This window comes from Vidua macroura, chromosome 6 (genome assembly GCF_024509145.1).
Source record: "Vidua macroura isolate BioBank_ID:100142 chromosome 6, ASM2450914v1, whole genome shotgun sequence".
NCBI lineage: Eukaryota > Metazoa > Chordata > Aves > Passeriformes > Viduidae > Vidua > Vidua macroura.
In genome coordinates this window covers 48,010,044-48,033,769 of record NC_071576.1, presented here as the reverse complement: position 1 = coordinate 48,033,769, position 23,726 = coordinate 48,010,044, and the positions used below count along the sequence as shown (strand labels likewise).

Here is a 23,726-nt window from a genome sequence, read left to right as displayed (position 1 = left end):
GTACCACCCAAGGGACAAGTCTCTTAAGATAGTTTATAATCTGTCTTATAATCTTTTTGTTCAGAAGAGATCCCTAGGCAAGGAATTCCTGCTTCCTGTTAAGGCTGGGTGTGCAGCAGATTTTGTCTGTTGATGTTGGCCACCCTCTTTAGGCTTCATTTTAGTGTCTTTTTAGCTCTTTGCTTCCATGCTTCATTACTTCAATTGTGTGTCTTAAGTTTTAAAGTTATTTTCAGATGTTCCTTCTACTTGCTGGCATTGCAGTGCCTGGATATGTCTGTATCTAAAAGCATAACAGTGATGCTTAAACTGTGACAGTCATGCACAGTCCCTTTTTGCTTGAGTCTGGGCATTTATTTAAACATGGAGGAAAACTACCGAACAGGATAGGTTCTTGCAAGAAGCTAAGTTCAACTGAAGTTTTGGATGTGACCTTAGATGGGTTCTGACAACTGCCGGGCTCTCTCACTTTTACTTGCATACAAATCTATGTAGGGAAGAAGTTCCTGTTTAAAGGGTTGTGATTTTGTCAGTTTGTGTAGGAGTCTGGTTAAAGGGCAGATTTCCAAGTGCTATTAAGAAGGAAGAAGGAAGAAAAGGATATTTGTTTAGAGAGATCTTCTCTACTGCCCATCGTCTCCACAGTGCTGCAGATGAAAGATGTTTTCAATTCTACTGTGGGATAGAGAAAGCAGCCCAAGTTCACAGAGCCCAAGGGTGGCATTTTTCAATAGTACCAGCTGCTTCATAAGCCAATGGCTGATTCGACCCTGACCTCCATGGTAGTGGCACCAGGCCAACACTGTATGCTCCAGCAAATCATTCCCTCAGGCTCTGTAAATCCTGTGCTATTGTCCTGCTTCTGGGGCACTGAGAGAACACCCTATGTCACTCATGCACCAAGAGCAAACTATGCAGCGAGGGTGGTGACAGTGCTGCACTCAGCATGCAGGGCTGGAGCTGAATCCCTAATTTTGGTATATCAATAGCTAGACCACTTCCAATGAGTGAGCATCACTTGTCTGTTTTGGCATTTGCAGAAGTGCACGTGTCACACTACCTGCTGAACATGAGGCTGTGGAAAATAGAGGCCTCCTGAGCTGTGAATCAGAAATAGAGCAGCTGACACGCATGGACTGCCCTTATTCCCAGCTGGAAGTACTATTTGCTGCAGTTCAAACTGAACACAGCCTCCCAGCCCTTCCTGCTCTGTCTCTTCTCCACTCTTACAGTCAGCATGTACAAACCTTTTTGTTACAAACTGAGACGCTGTGTGAGAACACAATGTCTTCACCCACAGCAGAAAGGCAAAGTCTCTTTACAAAGACTTCCACTTATGAGGGACAGCAGAAACATTGGTCCTGTAGCCATGTTTGAAAGCTGTTGTTTCTCCTATTTCTACCAATTTACTGCCTTTCAGCTGCTCTGGAAAGGGATAAAGACTGGATGAGTTAGCAAGAGACAACAGAGAAGGTGAGTGGCATTTGCATGAAAGATGGTAATAGGAGAAGGGGGGAGGAGGTAGAAAGAATGGAGCAAGCACAGAGGTAAGAGTGACCTTGGCAGGAGAGAATAACAGACAGTGATGGCCCAGAAGAAGGAAGGGCAACAGACAGTGGACAGGGGAGACCTTGGTAAGATTAACGAGACACAACTGTGCTAAAGCGGAGGGACCTTGCACTGAGATTTCCAGGCAACTGTGCAACCATTTTCTCATGCAGTGAAAGACATAAACGATCACACCATGTGGTAGAAAGCAGAAATACAAGAGTAAGGGATTTTTCTGTTTCTTCTCCCAATTTGGTGAAAAATTTTGCCCTTTCTCCAGAGTTGGGTTTTTTCCTAGAAGTCATTTCTTCAGAAGACATGGTCAATTTTGCAGTTCCCCTGAGTTTGGATTTTAACTATACATACAGTATAATGCCTTTGTTTGAAGAAATGTCGTGCACAAACAGAAATCTGAGATTTTATGACTGGTAGACCAATAATGATTTAAAGGAAATTCCTCTCTCTGTACAAGTTAAGACATGTCAAATTAACTCCTCCTCTAACTTTTGTGGCACCATCCATGCAAACTAGTCCGAGCAGGTAACATTTTTCATCTTCTTTGAAGTTCTAGTCAGTGGCAGACCCACTGAGAGACTGAGTGAAATCTGTCCTACCAACTCCACCACACACTTGGCAGGTTCACCAAAGCTTGTAGTGTGGATGTCAGTGCACTGTTAGTTAATAAAACCTTGAAGCTGCCCTAATTTTGCTGATGTAACTCTCTCTTGGGCCCTAGAAGTGGTATGCAAGAGCTCAGGTGGCTGCTTCTTACCATTTTCCTCAAGTTCATTCCATTGTACATGGAGGACAGGCCCTACTTTCCCTTTAGCAATCTAGGCAGGGCCCCATTACTCAGCTTTGCTTCAGAAAAAAGTTGAGGATGGTTTCTCTTGTCTACAGGAGTACAAAACAAACAGGAAGCACCTGACTGTGCGCTGCCCATCCTGTAGCAGTTTAGAGCTTCTCTAGATGTGTCCTTTGCAGATGGATTTCTCCCTTTGCTCAGGATCTGTATGTGACATTGGGTCCCAGAGGAGTAGCTGCAGCACAACAGTGGTGTTCTCTGTGCAGGGCATGCTCTGTACAGTCTGTCTCTGGGTACAGCATTTGGGAAACCTGGCCAAGGCAGCTTGCCTGGCACGCTACAGTTCTGGATGTTCCAGCTGGGAGTGCTGCCCCACCTCTCAGCAGTGCTGGGGCTGCAGCTTTGGTACCCGGGCTTTGACAGAGCCCCTTTCCTGCTGAGCCCCAGGCAGCAGCAGCTTGTTTCAGGAGTGGTTTCATGATACTGAAATGGAGGTATCCTATCCAACAAGCCTTTCCAAATGCCTACATGCCTGGGAAGGATCGAGTTGCCCTCTGCCAGTGCTATAGGTCAACAGTGACAACAAATGGGTTGAATATTGGAGGAATCTCTCCTTGGAACACCAAGATTACTGGATTTTAGTAGATTACCAGAATAGAGAAAATTAGAATTAAGTGAACTGATTTCTTCCTTCCTCTCATATTTATATGTTAAATTAATATTTTATATTCAGCAGGTCAATTAACTGTGCCTGCAACTGTGTATGAAACACTGAAATTTGCTTTAATTCTTCTTTCAGAAAACTCTGCACATCCTGCCTGTGTAAAAGATATGTACCTACAGCTTACTTAGGAGACCTCTATTTGCACAGGGTGACTAAAAGGTATTTTGGAATAGCTGGTTCAGTTGTCCCTGGTCGTGTGTTCCTAACACAAATCTCATGAATGGGGCAGATGGTGGTATAGAACCTCAAGTGTTTGATTTGGTTGATGGCATCTTGTTTCAAGTAATACAAGTGAATCCAGAACCAAGAAAGGAGATGTTATTGACTGGTGTTTTTCCAGAGGTCTGCACTGCTAAGTTGGCAACTAGCCCTGCTTTCATTTCCCCTCAGTTTGACACCTCTACCCTTCCTGTCAATTTAAGTGCCAGCTACAGCGATTTACATTCTTCCCTTCTAAAGTGAAGTTTCTTAACCAATTATAAATGAGCAAAAGATGTTTCTTGACAGTCATTTTATCTGTCCAAAATTGACAAGAATTAATTCAATGTACAGAGGTATTTCACAGTTAGAATAGTTCAGGAAGTGTTTTTAGGATGTATTGAAGAGGTCTCCATACTGTATCTCCTTTCCCACAACAGCCCCAGACACTGGAGAGCAAGTTCTTGATATTCTGGGCTGGTGATTAGTGTGGTAGGGACAAAGGTCTTTTACCAAGCACTGGTTTGCAGAGGTGCAAAGTTTAAAAGATATGGAAAATCAGAAAAGTGCTCGTCAGAAAATTTAACTCATAGTGTCTACAAGGTGTTTCAGTGTTGGATAGGTAGGGAGAAGATGGAGACAGCATAGGAAAGATTATTATAAAAGCAGAGATGGTCTTTAAAACTATGATAGCTTTTCTTGCTTGAAACAGGCAGATAAGCATTTTCTTTTTCTGGCTGTTGGAAGCTGTTGAATTGATGGGTTGCAAGTATTTGGCCCCACAGCTATGGAGGGATCATTCTCTAAAAGCAGCCTGCCTTCCAAGGTTGTATCCAGACCCACAGCATGTTTGGAAAGACACTGGTACGTTGCTGATTTGTGTAATTTTCATTTCTCATGATGATTTTGCCTCACAAAGGGGAGCTGGGGTTAACACTGGAGCTGGAGAGAAAATTTTGATTTGTGTGGGGCTTGGAGGGGAGAAGAGAGAGCCCACTGTTACTGTCTTAGAGGGGCAGTGGGCTGGGGGACTACTTCTTTGAGAAGTGCAGGCATTTCCTAGAGAAGGAACTCTGAAGTACCTGCTGACTGAAACATTCCAGGCATTCCTGCACTGTGCTGCTAAGCTCCCACAGCAGCAGCTCATGCTGCTCAGGCTGCAGCAGCCTGGCCTCAGCAAGTGTGTCCTGGTCAGGGACTGACACACAACTTACATTAGTAAATTCACTGTGTGGAGTAGCACTGTAAACTGTGAATTTGCAGCTGAAAGAGAAGATGGATGTGATTTTAGTGTGCTGCTGTTGTGAACAGACCTGCCAGGAGCAGGTGAAGGGCTTGCAGTAGGCTACCAACCACGGTGTTTTCTCCAAAGATTTCCTGGGTGCTTTGTGCACAGGCCGGAAACTGTACTTCTCTGTAGCCCTTACTCCTCCTATAGCTGCTCTTTCAAGTTGTGTTTGCATCTACTGTAAGGGGCAGAAACTCACACCATCTCAGTGTCAACAAGCTTGTAAATCATCTACTTAATAGTCACAGGTGAGACAACATATTAAATACTAAGGGCACTAAAAAATCTTTCCCACCTCAATCACCCTCCCCTCCAAGTACTGAATCTTGTCCAAAGCTGCACAAACAGGATTCAAAGATAAAGACCTTGGGTAAGAATTACTAAAACAAACAGAGCGTGGCATGGTTTGTTAAGGGACTGGCTTCTCAAGGCCAGGGTGGGTGTGGAAGAGCACACCACACACCTTACAGAGAGGAAAGCTAAGAACATTTAAAAAGTACATCTTGGAACTAAGCCCTCCTCAGAAGTCTGTAGTATTTTAAATAAGTTGATGTAGCATGGGAGGAGAATCATACAAGTACAATGCAAAATATATTATCTGTGATTTCAGTAACTAGCGACACAAAAGCTCTCTAAGTAGAGGGATTCTATTCTGCTTAGCAGGGTGCAGTGCAGTGCAGTCGAGTTATTCAGAGTTAATGCAGTTCTAGCAAGGAAACAACTGCTCCAAGCTACATTTCTGTCTTTCCTTTAAGAATGCTTTGAAAGAATTTACCATTCAGCTGCAAACTACCTGATTCTGAACATAAATAAAAGAGCAGGAATTTCCCAGCTTACTTCTTCCCTGCCCTGCCATATGCAGGAAACCTCTCCATAGCAGGACAGTTCCTGGGGGCATGTTAGTTCAATCACCATGCTGTGCCTGTCTATTGATGGCTGGCTTAATGTCAGGATTTCTTTCCTATTTCTGTTGTTGCACTGATGAAATCCACTGCTATAGCATTATCTGCTATTGACAGCGGATACATTCTGATCTAAAGGCAAAAAAACTTCATGTCTGTGATCTTGCTAGCCTGTGACCAGCACCTGGGGGAGATATTTGAAGGTGGAATATGATGAGCCACAGGACTAGAGTTTTAAGTAAGTAACATCTCAACACTTGTCCTTTTGCAGGTTGTTTTTTTTCTCCAGAAGAATATGTGGTCTATAGCTTTAGTCAGTGCCTAGGGGTAATCTCTACATCCCCTTGACTCAAGGCTTGTTTAACTTTCCTATGCTGCTGCAGAGCTATTGTTAGTTTGCAGATAAGGAAGTATTATCATTTTAGCACAGTCTAAGAGAAAAAGATAGGAGGGAGCTATTAGATTCTCTCCTGTGTTACTCTCTATCTGGTGGCAGGATTGTCCTTCACAGATCTCACTGATCTCTCAAATGTGGTAATAATGACAGTAAAGTTTTATTTTTACTGGTTATCAGCCAAAAGCAACAACTAGGTTAAACCAGAAAATACCATCCTTTCTGCCTTTGCAGCATGTGTGCTCAGTCTTTGTGCTGATGCTGATACTTCCCTAGCTCTTTTCTGAAGAAACAAGGAGACACAGACACCTTCATCCCTCCCCAAACAACCTGGTCTACCTAATTCTGGCCATCATCTAAAAACAGGCCCTCTGCCCTCTTCCCAGCAGGCCAACACACATTCCCACCCTCCAGTGCAAATCTGCACTAGCTCCTTTCTGTCCTAGCTTGCTTTTGCCATTAGGACATGGTAGACTTTACACAGCTAAATGTTGCTGCCTCTTCTTCATCTGTGTGTGCATGACAGTCTTCTGTCATTTCCAGGGGGCCATATCACAAACAAGTTGCCAAATTTGAAACCAAGGAAGACAAATGATGTGTCTGACCAAAAAGCCCCTGTAAGGGCCAGGACTGGGAAAACACATGGGCTGATCCTTGTGCGAGCACTTTGTATCTCTCTGGAGTGCAAATGCTCTTTGAGGACATAACAGAGACTGTCTCACCCTCACTGTTGAGGACTATACAAAATTTAGGTGGCTCTAATCTTGTATGTTTCTCCTTTAAAAGAAAGAAACCTTGCTGCAAAGGTTACAAACCAAAAGGAAGTTTGGCCCTCCTGCTGGAAAAAAAAAGAGTGTTCTGGTTTGCTTAACTTTCCCTTCATTTGTGTGAACAGTGAGAATATAATCAGGAGGATAAATCCTGCTCAGAAAGAATTCAGAGTAATTTTCCATGGTGTGCATCATCATTCTAGATATCTGCAAAGTAGAGATGTACACCAAGCTAGCCAGTCTGTGTTCCTTTAATAGCCAAAGGAAAGAAACTAGTAGTTGTTTGAAGAATTTTCAGGATTAAGTGAACCCTTGGTGCCCATGTTGACTGCACACAGGAGTCTGGGCTGAGCTGAAACACAGGTGAAATCCCACCCTTGGTGTAATAGAATCCCAGGGGAGATCCTAAGACCCAAGTCATTCTGCACTCTGAAAGGAAGATGTAGATCACAATAAAAGTGTGAATGAAAAACCTATTAAGAAAAAAAAAAAAAGAAAAATAAATCCTTTTCAGCTTGTGACTCTACCAAGTTTACATGAAGATGGATGGTTTTTCAATAGGGAAAAACAGGTCTAACAGACCCCTGTAGGCTTCAGTGTGGGGGACAAAACATTGCAGGCAGCAAGTCATCCATTTCAGGGCTGGCTTGCTGGGATGTGTAGCCTTACAAAACTGAAGCTCCTGTGAGGCTTGCCAGTAGGTGAAAATGATGGAAACTGGATTTTCTAGGAAGGCAGGTGATGACTGCAGAGCACTTCTATTTTTGTTTTTTGAGGTCACCCTATTTGTTTTGAAGTCATTCTAATCCAGGACATGAAGGGACCAGGAGTTGTTTTTTTTGGCTACAAATTCAGTTTGAACTTTAACTGAGCAGTGTCTTACTGTGGCATACAGCCATGCAGCCACAAGGAGTGATTTTGAAGGGCAGCAAGAGGCAGGATTGGCAGCATCCCTCAGGCTGCATTGACAGACTGGTCATGCACAAAATGCCAGAATGGCCTGACCCAGCCTGGTGCCATCACTGCTGCACCTCTGCCTCTCACCTCCTTGGGATAACAGGACTGCTGGGGCTGTGCCAGGGAACAGCAATGGCCAGACAGGTAAGGGGACACTGGTGTCCTTCTAAAGACAAATATAGGATGTCCCAAGCCAAACAGGTTAATAACAGGGAAGAGGTGGCCTGGTTCTGCTCTTGTCATGCTATGTGGCTGTGGTTTTGTCATCATGTTCTCAACAATGAACCTCCAGGAGGAGGAGCATTGTCCTCTTGTACAATTTTCTAGTCACAAGACAAGAGGATAGCTGCACAGTTCAAACATTCTGCATGGGGAGTATTTTACTGACATCCTGCATACCCTGTCAGTGTGCTAAGCAAGTTATCCATCCCTGACTCCAACCTTTCTTAGTAATAGCCTTGGCAGCCATAGCCTTGGCATGAACATGCGAAAGAAGGAAACCTCTTACAAAGGTTTAAATAGGCTTTTTCATTATTCCACGAGGAAAAAAAATCTTATCCACTAGCTCTTCATTTAGTATAAATGCAGGTTTCAAAGAGCCTTACAAAACAATGTGTGGCAAAATCTATGTGCAGGAATAAGAAAACAAATTAAGGACTTCTGTTTGGAAGAGCTTATTCTTATTTGAATGCTCTGTAAGACAGTCCTAAAACCTCTGAGTGACAGGAATCTTACAGATATTGTGCTTGGAGTCAAAATTAAGTTGGGTTTTTTCCTGATCTTGTGCAAACCTGGAATTACAGTAATTTTTGCTTTAAATGGTTGATGAGCTAGAATTATTTCTCATAGCAGAGCAAATTGCTGAGATAGTGTATTTTGATACTTTGCATTCCCAGAAAGCATGCTACTCTTATATGCTATTGTTGAGAAGCTGGGAGAAAATCCTCTACATAAAGTAACGGCTGTGTCACTGGTACAAAATTGCCTGCACTAGAGAAGGGGGGAGAGGAAATGACATAACAATCAATCATACTTTGCTTACAGTACTTTCTCTGCTCCCATGTGGTGCTGATAACTGCAAAGTAGCTCAGGGGATCTTTTGTTTTTCTCAGCAGAAAAGGTGCACATGGGGTCCAGAGCAGCACTTCTTGAACTTAGTTCCTAAATTAGTTGTTTCAGCATCTGTCTAATGTAGCTGTGATTCTGTTGGGTACCACACAGCTTTGGTTCTCCAACCTGCCACTGAATCTGCTGCTGACATTTCTCCAAATGGCAGCACAAGCTTTCCCAGGCTGCTGGGGCACAGAACCCACAATGATATGCAGAGGAACGAGTGCTGTGGTCACTCTCATCCTCCTGCCCAGATGCAGCAATGAATCACTCCGTGTATTATCAGATGTCTGGCTGTGAGGCATGACATGTTTTGATGAGCTGTATAGCTGAGATCCCTAATGTCCTACTGGAATTCACGACAGTGAGGTTCCATATGCTGATGGAGGTCCTTTGCTCTTCCAAGGTGGTGGATTTGCCAGGCCCATGTCAAAGTTCGAAGAAAAGCTAAGGCAGACCTCCATCTGGCCAAATCCTGTCCTAAAAAGGAAACTCATTTTGAAGAGGATTGGCAAACTGAATTCCTGTAACTGACAAAGGGGGGAAAATATGGCTACAATGAGCTGGGAACCACCACATTTGTTTCGGCTGCAGAACCTGGATTGCAATAGCGAAAATGATCCTTAACACTTCACTAGTTTGTCAACCAGTGGACAAAGGAACTGATTGTGCAATTCAGAGCAATCTGCTAACTACATTTGTAAGAAAAGGGTTTAAAATTGCACAACTTGCTGAGGAATGATACATGTAGGGATTTTGTCTTACAGCTATTGGCAATTAGAAGGAATGGAGGGATAGCTGAATTTGGTCTGTTCTTCATTCCATGGAGCATAGGGAGGCTCAACCACAGCAGATACTGCAGGCCAAAAGTATTCAGTTTGGCATGCATGGGATGTGTTCATGGCAAGGAGAGTCTGCACAGAGTTCAAGGAACAATTTTCTGCTATGTGCTATGGCATTGTGGAAAGCATATCACAGTAAAGATAGCACCTAGAGAATGTTTTGTTGGGCTAGTTAGATATTAGAAAAAAGTTCTTCACTGAAGGGGTGCTCAAGCACTGGAACAGACTTCCCAGGGAAGTGGTCATGGCACCAAGCCTGTCACTATTCAAGAAGCATTTGGGCAACATGCTTAGATTGTTCAGCCTTTTTTAAAGTTGCTCTGCATGCAGTCAGAAGTTGGATCTTATGATTCTTATGGGTCCCTTCCAGCTCAGGGTATTCTATTATTTTAATTAGTCTGAATTCAGTGAGTAGTTAGGTATTATTTACTTCCAAATGTTATGATTTATATCATGTCTCACATGGTGTGATGCTCTAAGCATTGATTCCAACAGAGTTGTTACAAATATTATTAAAACAGTGTTAGTCTGAAAGCCAAGATAATGCATAGATTTATTTTCTGTGCCTTTAAATAGTAGAAACAATGAGCTATTCTAAGAGATAGAAGTAGGCCAGGTTGAGCTGTTTTTATGTAAATATACTTATCTTAAATTGCTCAAAAGAGAATCTTCATTTTTGTGGTATATATCCTTTTCTTAGCAACTGGTTTAGTCAATACTGCAATTACAGAGCCACTCTTAAAAAGAGTATCTACAACACACAAAGATTTAGAGCATCTGGGTTATGTTACTTGTAGTCCACTGATTCAGACTGGTTTGAATGGAATATACATGCTCTTTTCTCTAACTGCTGCCTAAGGACCTGCCAAGACAGCAGTGCCCAAGAGACTGGGAAAACTCATTCTCGTTTAGCTCTCTAAATGTGAAATGTATCCAGAAGGATCTAACTGTGAATGTATCCAGCTTGTCCTACTCAGAAGAACAGTTGGATTCAGGTCTAAGCAAGGGAAATTGCTGTATTGCAATGGAAGAGCAGATTGCCTGTGTAGATGTGGCTCACAATACCTCTTGTAAGAGTAAAAACCAGTGGGTGCCACACTCCTTTTCCCTTCCAACTGCTTGGAGCTTGGAGCTTCCTCCAACTGAGAGACTCCTATTTTCCAAAGTGTTGAAGACAGTTTTTCATTTTGATGTCCAATGTTTCCTTAACTTCGCATTCCTTTTTCTGCTTGTTCATTTATTTTTGTGTAGTAAAATATATAAGCAGGAATTTATAAGCAGGAAAAAGTACCTGCATGTCCCACTCCCTTCCTGCTTTTAGAGCCCCATAAAGAATAACTTCTTGTGTCTCACTCTCCTCATCCCAGATGTTACATCTCTCTGGAGTGTAAATAACTGAATAACTTAGTACTTAAACATGATGTGATACCTTTGATTTTAGCACATCAAAACTAGGTTCTGATAGAGAGTGTCAGTATCAAAAGTGAAGGCAAATGCTCTGTTCTCATGAATTCAAACTGAAGTGAGCACTTTGATGTTGATCTCAAATGAGCACGGAGGGAGCAGTTCTCTCTAAAGCGGTTCAGTCAGCACCTGTAACCTCTTCAACTGCAGCCCTATCTCTCATAGGAATCAATATTTGAACCAATATTGACTTAGGACTCAAGCATGATTTATATGGCAGTCTTGGTATTGCAACAACTGCTGTGTTACTCAATCAGATTCCCAGATGACTGGTTAATACATAACAAACCGGATTTGTAGATTCAGTCGGCATGTGTTATCATCAGAATGGAAAGGGGAAATTAATTCTATCATGTAGCATTTAATTCATAAATCTGTTAAATACCTGTAACTGAGTACTATGTGCTCTGTTTAAAGAGGCAGTGGGTTTCATTCTGTTTTCAGAGGGTTTTAATCTGGATTAATTTCTTGGTGACCAGTATTTTCTAGTTATCATGAGTAATTGCTATCATGAGTGTTTCAAAATGGAAACAAATTAGGATTAAGTTAGTTACTTACAACATTTCACATTAAAAAGCTCTGTAGTGTACAACACTATTCTGGTAATAATTAACAGTCAGCTTAATTCTGGGGTCAAAAACCAGTCTACAGCTGTTATGTTTAGGTAGTTTAGGCATATCACAAAATCACTCTGGCTGTCTATAAAGTTACCCTCACCTCCCAGGCATTATCAGTGACTGTCTCTGAAGGAAGGCCATTCATCTGGATGATTTTGAGTGTTTCACATGAAAATCCACTCCACTCATTTTATGCCAATATAGCAATTAAAAGATTACTGAAACTCTAAAGACCTGTACAATAACAAGATATTGTTAGTCAAAGATACTAGGTCAGAGGACTGAGTTTAAAAATGTTATTTGATTTTTTGACAGAATTTATACATATATATAAATAAATGAGCACAGAAAATTTAGAGTGGTGTGTTTCTTCCTATAAATAGCAATATGACTTAAATCTCATCAGATAGGCTAAGAAATTGTCAATGTCTGTGTAAAACAGACAAGACCTGTAGTTTTCTAGGTTTCAGGCTAGAGCACTTGAAAGTCAATATGTGTGCATGTGTTTGAAGAAGAGCACGGCCAGCTCCTGAAATACTCAAATCTCTTTGTTCTGGTGACCCTTCTGTGTTTACCCTGTCTGCCCTCCACGTGTGTGCTCCAAGTCCAGTGACCACGTCTTTGGCAGTAAGTTCTCCATGAATAATCACACTGTGTCTATTTGGAATCATTTTCTAACTCAATGACCTTTCTTTAACCTCAGACTGCTAATTGTTATCACTGGCAATGAATAAATGGGTCTGAGTGAGGTGAATAGGTGAAGCTCTTGCCTAGAACACGTGTCTTGCCCCAGACAGAGTTCTACTGCTGCCATTGCTGCAGGCTTGGCTCCCCAAAGATTCCAAAACTTCCCTCTGCCACGTCCTTATGCTGACTTTTGGAGGTTTAATAGCCCATGAGGAAATAACTAGCTAGAAACCATTCTTTTTCTTAAATGGGAAGCTGCCAGGATGCCATAAAAGCGATGCCAATTGCTTAAGTATAAGCACCTGAGTCAAAACTATGGTGTCTGGAAGCCATATCTGGAATCCACCTTTTTACATCCTAACACAGGGGGGAAACTGCACCATGCTTGAATAACCAGCAGTACTGGAGTTGCAAGTTCCATCACAAATCAGTTATTTCAGCTTGCTATTAGTCCATTGCTATGCATGCTTAGCATAGCAAATTTTTGCATAACAAGCAAAAATAGAGTGAAAAAAAATGATTTAGACATCCAAATCATTCTAAGATTAGTCTGTGACCTACCTCGTTATTTGGATCAGTAATAAATTTTGAAATGTTTTAGAAACGTATGCATATTTCTCTTTTACTACTGGCTGTTCTTCAAGCAACAATTTGATGTGGGTGTGTTCTGGAATCTTTTTATTGTGTTGTACTTAAATATAGACCATTTACTATTGTGGTAATGGCAGCTACATGAACATAAGAAGGAAGTCTTCTAGTTGGCTTGCTCCTGCCTAGTCTGTCCCACTGTCCAGTCAATGCTTTTGGGTCCTTCACAGCATACAAACTGAGCATTTAACACAAGCAGTGACAATGCCTGGTGCCTTGTTATAGTGCACTACCTGCTCTGTCCTACATGATTCTCTACAGCCTTTTATTAGTGGCCATAACTACATCTACAGTAGTTAATTCTGTGGCTTTTTTCTCCCTCCCTAGTCACCACATCATACCCTCCTGAGTCCACTTGCTGTCAGGGGACCTTGTGCAGACAATTTGTCCATGGTGCAGAGGCAAGAACAAGAGATGGGTCTGGAATGTTATTCCTTACAGCAGGTTTGTTTGGCTCCCACCTATACACTTCCACAATGGAATTCATAATGCAGAAAACTATTAGTCTAATGCCTGGCCACAGCAGACATATTGGAAAAGATACAATTTAGCATAGTTTAGAATTTTTTCAGTGTTTTCTGGTAATTTTTAACATTAGGAAGAGTTGCAAAAATGTGCTATCAAAGAAAAGAAACTGTATTCAATTTCTTTTTCCACTGAAATTTATCCCAGTGAGGCTGCAAAGGATGTGCAAGGAAGGCTACATATGGCAAGTTGCAGGTCTGTTCTTGGACAAGATAATGGTAGGATTCCACCACAAGCTGGGGCAGGAAGGGGAAGCAAAGTGCCTGACCCTCTGCAGCTCATGTGGCTCTGTCACAAAAGGACAGAGCTGGCAGCCCTCACACAGGACATTGTTCAGCAGGCAAAGTTAGCAAGCAACAACCACCTGATGGGTGAGGACCCCCTGCCCCCTCCGGTGCCTTCCACGCATTCCTCCAGCCTGCAGAACCAAGCACAGCCCTGACCTGATGAGCTGCTTCTCGCTCAGAACTAATAAAACCAGAGAAGATTAAGAGGGTAGAGAGAGCCAATTCCGTGCAGGTAGAGAACTGGTTACTATAGCAACTCTTCTTCTTTGAGCATAGGCTGGGAGGGACTCCCTCGCAAGGGGATTTCTGTGCAGTCCCCATGCTGGGGAGGGAGGTTGCTACAAGAATCTCGTTTGACAAAGATTTCATGGCTGCACTCTTGAACTCTGTTGGGATCGTGGCCGGGGGGAAGGGGCAGTGCTGGGATAGGGCAGTGGAAGAGTTTGACTCTCGACCAAAAGTAAGGTAAATGTTGGAGAGCCTGTATTTAAAAGTGATACTCACGTAATGGTGTATTGTACTGTGGGTTGCAGCTACATCTGAAGCTGGTGTTGTCACAACCAGGAGTTTCAATGCTACAGTTGTTAAAAGATGTAAGAGAATATTTAGCTTATTACTACTGGATTTTTAAATCTGAGGTCCTAAGAAATTTTTCCCAGATATATTTCTTCAATAAGCCCAAATTAGTGCAGAGTAAGAAATTAAGTATCTTGTAATATAATAAAGGCTTGGTCATTCTGACTCTGGGAAAAGTCATTCTCTGGGACTAGGGCCAGGTAATGTTATCTTAGTGTACTGCTTGGAGTACCTGGCACTGTACAAGCTCTAGGTCTCTGTGGTTACCTTAGACCAACACAGCAAATGAATGAGCATATTATCCTTTCGCTAGGGCTGCTTTCTGGTGGAACACACCCCTTGCATTCACAGGAGACACAAATACCAAGCAGTGCCTAGGGTAAATCCCTCCCCTTTACCCTCCTTAACCCTGTGTGCTCTGGCAGGTATACTTCAAGGGTCAAAGTTACACCTCGTTTTTTTGCTAGTATTTGGTGCTGGAAACTAAAAAACACAGCAGGAAAATAAAACAACCTCTGATTATCTCAAATTTAGTCCTGAAGTTCTTTGTCTCACAGCGTCAAAACACAGAAGATGCAAATTCTTTTGGGAAGGGACAAGCAAAGGGACTTTGGGTGAAATATTATGCTCCCCTATTCTCCCTAGACTGCTTATTGTCTAGTTTCCCATGCAGTATTTTTGCTGGAGACACAGATCTAGGAGAATGTTGTCTGCCACGATACCACCACCCTTCTTATCACTGAGGAAGAGGAAAGGGGGACAGCTGTGCAGCCTCTGTCTTGATCGTGCCTGGGTGTCTAACATAACTGCAAACCTGTAAACCTTCTGAATCCCTGTCTTTCAAAGTAGCATTTTTTTGGCCATTGATGCAGGGAATAAGAAACAGCAGTCTTCATTTTTGTTTAAAATTCAGCAAGTGTTTTACCAGATGTAGAATCAAGGAATTGAAAAAAAAAAAAAAAAAGCAGGCTCCCTGCTCCAAGTGCAACCTGAATGTAGGACTAGTCTGGGAGTAATTTGCTATGGCAAAATGCTCCCTTTTAAGCAGTGCACTGAGGAGGTAAGCCAAGAGGCAGAGAGACTCAAGGACTACCCCAAACTCTCATCCAGACTGGAACAACTGCACAGTTGCCATGTCTTAAGTCTTGGATTCAGCTTAGCTTCAGAAAGGGGATTTACAAACTCAGTATCAACCTGCTACTGGTCCATAAAGAATCAACAATTTATCAACAATTACTATTATGATGTCTGCAAGCTTTTCAGCTGAAAGAAGTATCTGCACTCTGTCATTCTCTCTATGCCATGTGGCAGATCTGCCCTTAGATGGCATTTGGTCTTGTCAGTAAAATCTGCTGCTGCTTGGAATAAAAGAGAGAGACTTGAAAGAAAGTGAAAGAAAGTTGAGCACTTTATAAGCCAGAATTGTAGACTTAGCTTTTTTGTGAGCAATAAGAAATATCTTCTGTAACAATGCAATTGGTGTGAATAAAATCACATAAAATTGCATCAATCCAACAGTAGTTCCCTTTGCTGCAAGTATATAAGTTCTACAGAAAAATGGGAAAAAATATTCCAATAAGATTTACTGAATTACATAAACTAATAAATTAACAAAAGGCTCAAATTATACTGTCATAGACAAGAGACATGATTGACTATTTCCTGATTGAATATATTATTAAGGCAGCATTCACAGGCAATGAAAAATAGAAATTTCCTTCAAGACTTGCAGAAGTGTCTCCATTACTTCAAAGGACGTAGTGGATTCACTGACGATTCTGTTCAGCCATTGAAGTAACAAATTACATGGTCATGGTGTGGAGTTGAAGGCAAAGTAAATTACAGAGAAAAAAAATGTGTTTTACTGTCTGAGAGGAAGGAGATTTCTGTGACAAGCAGTTTTGTCTCCCTCCATACTGACAGCAGAGGTCATACAAAGTCTCAAGGTTCTGCTCACACAAGGAGAGGGGAGCTTAGTCCAGCTTGTACCTTGCTTACAGCAGAATTAGTCATTATGTGTTTGTCTGTAGCCTAACCTTCCTTATCTCAGTTACTTCCTTCACAGGCTTTAAAGCCAGGTTATCCAGGAGATACAAGCAACTGAGGAATTATTCTCTTAATAGGTCTCATTTATTAGGTGCTACATCAAATTAACCTATGAGATTGAGGTAGAAGTTGACCATAAATACAGAAGCCATATCTGCTACAAAAGTGTGCTAATGCAGCTTGGTTGTTATGGTGTAAAATGCAACACAAGGATCATGAAGATGCGTTTGCCTTTTCCCATTACTGAAGATGGCTGGTTGATTGACTAATCCATGGAATAGGATATTGCACTGGTCCTAACAACAATGTGCTTCTAAATGGAAAGTGACATCAGTTGCTGCTGAGAACATACATAATCAGGCTTCACAAACCCAAGTTCAGGACTTTAATTAGTCAGTCAGTCTTGGAGCTTATGAGCCACTAATTCAGTACTTAATTCTCTTCTTTAAGGTTTTTTTTTTTTTTTTTCCTGATGCCTTTTACGTTTCAATACATTCTTAAGTTAGCAGAAGCCTTAGTTTTGTAAAATTTGATTACAAGCATTACTTAAGTGTAGTTGATTCCTCCTCAGGAGCAGAAAAATATTGCACATATAAGTAGAAGCAATGGTTTTGTTTCCTTTTTTCCTAACTGTTTTATTTGAATGTGGACTTAAAACTTATGACCAGTACATCTTAGTAGCTCTCTAAGGAGAGTATCTCACTCTGTTTATCTGTTTAATGCATGCTGCATGAAGAAGAGCAGTATACATTTCTGATGCATTGCTCCTCCTGAATGTTTTGAGCCAAACTGGGGAAGTTCTTGGATAAAAGCAGAAAATAAGAGCAGATAAGAGCAGATTTCTTTTCCTATCTTTCCACATACTCTGCTGAGTTTTGAATCATGCTTTCAGACCATGGACTTCGTATCTCTGGCACTGCTGCCTAGGATTTCAGTCACAGCAAGCGTGTGCCACATTGCTTCCTGCCCACTCCAGGCAACCACAGTTGAAATGTACAATGCAGGGTACCGTGGCTAAAAAACTCCTACGCACAATGTAAACATGAGCACAATCTTAAGCAATAACCAATATTTAATTTTAGGCATAATGAAACAAAAATAATTTTGGCAAGTGACATATCTATTTGCCTTCATATTAACTAAACCCGCAGTCCCTTATGATTATTCACCTTATGCATATCACAAGTTCTCTTAGGAGTATTTTGTTCTTGCCTTTATTGTGCTGTCTGTCCACTGTCATGGCTCCCCAGGAGTGAGACCATGTTTGTTGGAAAACACAGTGAACTGTTTTCAAGTGAGTTACGCCCTTTTTGCAAAATCAACAATGAATGGCTATGAGTTGCTCACTGCTAAGAAAACATGAAACCAATAAACGGTGTCATGAGCAGAACAAACGTCTAAAGGGAACACGCATGTGGCCTTCACATGGATCCAGGATACTTATCAAAATGGAAGCCATTAAAGGACTGAAACCCAAGCTAAACTTACACTAAGAAAAGGTGTGTTGTAATAAAAAGGTTATTAAAAAATAGTTCATAATTTTTCTATAGCCTTTTAAATTCTCTGATACATTGGAAGAGATTACTGGAGGTTTTGAAGCAAAGCTTTTGGACAACTGTCAGTGAAATGGCAGTAGCAACAAGATGCAGTTTTCTTGTCTAATAAAAGTGGGTAGATTTCTCTAGATCTGGGAAAAACAAACGTTTCTTTTCTCTGATTTTACTGCCTTTTCTTTCTATGCTGATAGCAATCTAGAAAAAAAATCAATCAAATAACTCTAATTAGGAAAAAAACCCAAGTCCTGTTATTCATGCTATCATGACAAACCAGTGTGAAGCCTGAGCACTTGGAAACAGAAGGCAATTGTAAGGCAATTTTTTTTGCTATTTTCACCACTTCTTCCCACATGTGTTTTTCTGTATAGCTATTTAACATCAGTAATGTTAACAGGTACTTGAGCAGGGCCCTGAAAAAGAAAGGACTCCTCTGCAGTCCTGAGTACCCATCTCCAGCAGTAACTGCATATCTCCTCTTCAGCATCCTAATCTGTGCCTGAGATAATGGATTTTATTTCTTAAATGAAGAGCTGAGGTATAAAGAGAAAAGAAATCTCTGTCTCTTCTGTCCCAGTTTGGCTTCCCTAACTCATATATCACTTTTCCGCTTAACTAGGGTCTGGTATGCCTCAACCAAAACAGCTTTGGTTGTGCTGAAGGTGCTTTGCCAGCACAAAGCCTGTTCCAAAGCCAGTTCTGGAGCTTTCCTGTCACTTCCTAGAAAATCCATAGGCTCCTTGGGGGATTTCCAGCACTAGAGTGCTGAAGTGAAGCATGCAACAAAATGAGAAAGCAGCCCGTGAGGTGAAATCTTTTGGGGAAGGATGAGGGAAGGAGCCTATCAGGAACTCCCTCACAACCCAGCAATCCCCAGCTTTAACAATGATCACCACAAAACTGGCAACTTTTATTACAAAAGGCCGCAAGTCTCTCATATACAGAAAAAGACCATCAAAGATGAACAGCCAAAGGAGAAAAAAAAAAAAAAATCAGGGAAGTGCAGAGGTAGTTCAAGGCTTTACTGCTCATTTATGACAGGTGATATAAGATATTAGGCAACATTCCCGCCCCTGCCCGCTGGAGGGGCGGGAAAGCCGCGGTTCCTCCAGCGGGCCGTGACATCACCGCTCCCACACTCGGGTGCTGCGGGGGAAGGACCGTAAGACAGGTGCTGGCGTTTCCCAAAACAGGAAACCGTATTTCCAATGCCAAAACTATAAGAAACTCGTCTCGAAAGCACCGCGTGTAGACAATATTCTTGCTCCCGTAGCTTTACCCTTCTGTTCAGGTGCGATCCTCTCCCGAGCCACGAGAGACCAGTTTACCATGTGGGCATGAGCCAGCCGTCACACAGTAAGAAAGTAACTCGGTAACTTTCAGTAAGGAGCGGACTTTAAATAAGCGTATTGCTGGTTGCCGCGACCCACTTCGCATCGTACGGAGATTTCCCACATATTTTGGTGTCACGTCACGGAGTGAATAACACCGGCGCGTTGTGCAGCCCTAAGCAAGGCCAGCCCCGCCTGTGGGGGTGCCGGCTACATCCAGCACCGCATCACCGCGGACCCAGCGGCGGCAGCTCCACGGCACAGAGCACTGTGAGGTGTCTCCTCTCTTCCTCCCTCCTTTTTTTCGTTCCTTCCTTCTCTCTCTCCCTCTCTTTCACCTTCCCTCAGCGCTCCCCTCAGGCTCAGCCCCCGCCCCGCGGGCGAGCGCCTCGTTCTCCCCTCGCGCGCGCGCACCAATCACAGACGCCTGGAGGGGCCGCGAGCCAGGCGCGCGTGCCCGCCCTCTCCCTTTCCTACCCAACCCGCTCCAAGGGCGGAACCGAGAGCCGGCTTCAGCCAATCACAGGCAAACGGTCGTGAAGCGTGTGGCGCGAGCGGGCCCGCGTGCCGAGACACCGTATAAAAAGGGAGCCGGGCACGAGCGCGGGGCTCACTCGCCGCCAGCGCTGACGGCTCAGAGACGCACGCGAGCTGCTGCCCCCGCCTGCCGCCCCAACGACTGCCGCGCCCCCCCCACCCCGCGCCATGAAAACCAAGTTCTGCGACGCCGACCCGTCCCCGCTCGGTCTCCTCCTTGGCCGCGGGTCTGCCGCGACCGGTCAGCCGCCCTCACCGCTGGCTCACCCCGACCCCGAGGGGAAGGATCCCACCGTGGCGGGCAGAGGTGGCGTCGCGACCCCACCCCCAGCGCTGCCTCCGCCACTCGAGGAGGAGTCGCCGCCTCTCGACCCCCGGACGCGGCGCCGGGCGTATCTGTGGTGTAAGGAGTTCTTGCCGGGGGCCTGGCGGGAGCTGCGGGAAGAGCAGCTGCGCATCAGCCCCATCAGGTCAGCGCGGAGGGGGAGGTGGCCCATCCTTGGGGCAGGCACGGGGGTGCGCCGCGGGTCCGAGCCGACACCAGCGGGGGAGGCGAGGGGCTCTGTCTTTAATTTCATTTTATTATTTTAAATCGCTCCCGAATTCGGTTTAGTGGGTAGCGGGAGCGGGCTGGGCGGTGCGGGGGGCCCGGAGGAGGTGCCGGGTGCGCTGCCGCGCCCCCGGCCCCGGAGCGGGTGGTGGTGCGGGGAGGCGGCGGCGGCTGCTGCATCGCGACGGCCCCGTCTCGGCCCCGCGCCGGGGGAGGGGCCCCGAGTCCGGCCGTGAGAGGGATGGAGCCGGCAGAAACCGCTGCACCTCGCCCCGAGCGCCCTGCCGGGGGAAAGGGCCCTGCAGGGCTGGCCCTGGCTGCTCCGCACTGAGAGGTATCAGGTAAACGCGGTGTACCGGCGATATGAGTCATCTACAGCACACTGTAACGAGTGCTTGTGACTCAGCACGTTGGCAGCAGAAATATGTAAATTGGGGACGTTCTGGAAGCCATATGATGTAATGTGTTGGAGATCTTTGCCTTCTTTGCAGAATTAAATAGCATCTTTAATTTGCTCTAACTAAACCGATGTTAGTTCAGAGTTTCCCCTTTATGCACTGCTTGTCTCACATATTCTAGACTGATCTTTCTACCTAATCAAACACACAGTTGAGGACAGTCTCAAAGGATACTGTTATCAGTTTGCTTTTCCTATGTTTCTACTTTTGTCCTACACAAACCATGCACACATCTACCTGAGGTACCTAAGGGAGCATACACAGTTGACAAAGCTCTGATGTGTAAAAGTATGGTTAAAACACATCTTGCTCATTTCTAAATTTATTTTAAAAGCCTTATTGAAAAAATTAGTAACTCGCTGAGACCCAGTGCAAGTAGTATTTGTTTTTCTAGATTGTTTCTCCTCACTTGACACGATCATAAGGCGTTAATGAAGGGAGAGAATTTTTACAAAACCAATACAATTCCTAAACAGTAGACTAGTCTGATATGCCTAGTTTGAGTTGCTTAATTAAATTTTTATCTGTATTAGTGTGTGTTGCTGACTTTGATTCTTACTTTCTAGAGCCTTACATTTTAGCACAGTAATCTTTGCATTTCTTGGAAACTTCTCATGTGAGACAACACTTCAGAATGGCTTGGTGGTTTCCAAATTTGGCAGAAGAGAAGATGAGCTGAAACTTAAGAATGTATAAAGCCATGCTAATTGGTAGTTGGGATTTTTTTTGGCAAAAGTCTTCTCACCAGTTTCATCTCTGGAAGTGCATCATATTGGTTTGCTGATTCTGGTTTCAGTCAGTGGCATTCTCCAATGTGTCCATTAATATTACAAAATTGTGTTCTTGTACATCTATCTGTTAAGTAGCTGGTAGCTTTATCTGTATGAGTGAGATGTGCCCTTTTGACCTTTAAACAAGCTGTTGAGTCAAATGACCTTTCAGAAGAACAGTGCCTTTTATTATGCTCCTGTATGGATTTCCTGGATAACTTTTCCCGGTAACTTTTGAAGCCTTAAATCTATAGTGAACTTAAACACCACAGATGCTGGAGTGAAACTTCTGTTTAATGGAGTTCAGCATCACTAAGACACTCCACTTTGGCTTGTCTGGTATAAAAAACCAAGAATTTCTGGGCTTTCACACACTGTGCAGGCTGAGCATTTGTTGAAGTCATGTAACTACACATATATTCTTGAGCTTTAGTCCAGTATTTCTTGTAAAGTATTTTTCAGTGTGCTTAGTTCTTCTATTTAATTATTGATATTTTCACCAGAGTTTTTGTCAGAGCCTTAGAAAAGGTGGCAAATGTTTTTTCACAAAAATCTGTCTGGCTTAGTTTAGATAAAGCCAGAAGTGTAGTTAGTATAACTAACCAATTTTTGAATTGTCTTTGGGTAGATGACTCTGCTCTTCCTTTGAAGAATGGAAAGGATATCTCCTTTCCATCTGTCTCTTGGGGTTTTTTCCAACCTGTTCACCTTCATGGTTCAAAGTTACTTCATATCTTGTCTCTAAACATCCTTTTTTGGGTGCCTGCCAAGCCACCTGGGTCTTTTCTGTCTCCTTTCTTAAGCATATTGTGCACCTGCTGTTTTACCCTGTTTTCTTGAGGTTTCTTTTTTTCTTAGTTGTTGACTTTGGATATGTAAGCCAGCCCCTGTCTCCTTCTTAGTAGCCCTTTTTTCCAGAAAGTCTTTTCTGCTTCCCCACTGTGTTGAAAGAGCCCAGAAGAATATTTGAAAAAGCATTGAAAGCAATGTCAAGTTAGGACTGAGAACTGCATTTTAGCCACTACATTTTGAATCTGCTGTGGATTCTTGTAATCCAAGGCCACTGCAAGTTATTATATGTTATAGGCAAAATCACTTGCAGAAGGAAAACTTGAAAATTTCATTCATGAACATAATAAAAAGAATGCAGAAAGGCAAAGCAGTAAAGAAAATGTGGGTTGAGTAGATGTGTGTTCTTAAGAGCTACAATAGCATCAAGAAACTTGGAATCTCATCCAGATAGATAGAAACTAGGAAAATCTATGCTTCAGTCATTCAGATGATACACAGACATGCTGGTTTTTTTACAACAGTATTTTTACAGGAAAAAGTCTCAGCATTTATTTTGTTTTCCATAGCTTTATTGATCTAGATAGATACTAGATCAGAGAAACTGACTGTGATTTTAGATTTGACAAATACATGAGCAGTTTATTTCAAATAAAGAACTGCTTTAATTGTAAGATTCAAAATTGAAAATGGGTCCCTAAGAAAGACAGCAGAAGTAAGACTTCCTTCAGCAATGCTGTAGCACAGTATTCAGGTTAAATCTTTATACCTGAATTTTGTAGCTGCCAATCCCAGTGACAGCAGCTCTTAATTCAAATTTGGAGTTTTATATTCACTGCATGGTTTTAAATCTTTTCTGCCATTGTTTTGCTTGTGCAGCAAAGTATATCTGACAAGACTCCAGCATCACTGAAAATAATTTTCTTAGATCTACATAGTTGTTTGTTGCATTTTACATCCATTTGCTAATAGCTTGAGCTGTAATTTGGATCAATAGCTATGGGTGGTGAACTGTACACTAAGAAGCACGAAGCTGCCATTTTTTTATTGAAGTCTCATGTGAGTTATTGGTACTGTTGGAAAACTTTCTTGTTAGAGTAAACCAATTAATCACACCAAAAGGATGTTTACTGCACCTCTAATCTGTGGAAAACAAAAGGTGTGCTTTTTCAAGTTAGCTAATCAATGTATTTGTGTCTCCAGAGGTGGCCTCAGCAACATGCTGTTTCAGTGCTCGCTACCTGATACCATTGAGACAGTTGCAGATGAGCCACGGAAAGTTCTCCTGCGTTTATACGGTGCAATCCTGCAGATGGTGAGTACATACAGTACTTTGGGAGTGTGAGGGTT

The 23,726-nt window shown here is 42.9% G+C and overlaps 1 protein-coding gene across 3 annotated transcripts in view; it reads left to right on the top strand.

Annotated features, from left to right (window-relative positions):
- Positions 1 to 1,450: 1,450 nt before the first annotated feature.
- The window catches only part of CHKA (choline kinase alpha), a 40,513-nt gene continuing 18,237 nt past the window's right edge, over positions 1,451 to 23,726 (top strand). The window contains exons 1-2 of one of the 3 annotated variants that reach the window (XM_053981303.1): positions 1,451 to 1,473; positions 23,580 to 23,691. In XM_053981303.1, coding sequence (XP_053837278.1) covers positions 23,596 to 23,691 — 96 coding nt within the window. In that variant the 5' untranslated portion in view covers positions 1,451 to 1,473; positions 23,580 to 23,595. Of the gene's footprint in view, positions 1,474 to 19,938; positions 20,280 to 20,672; positions 20,694 to 23,579; positions 23,692 to 23,726 lie in introns of those variants that run through there. The other 2 variants (XM_053981302.1, XM_053981306.1) reach the window with 2 other exon arrangements.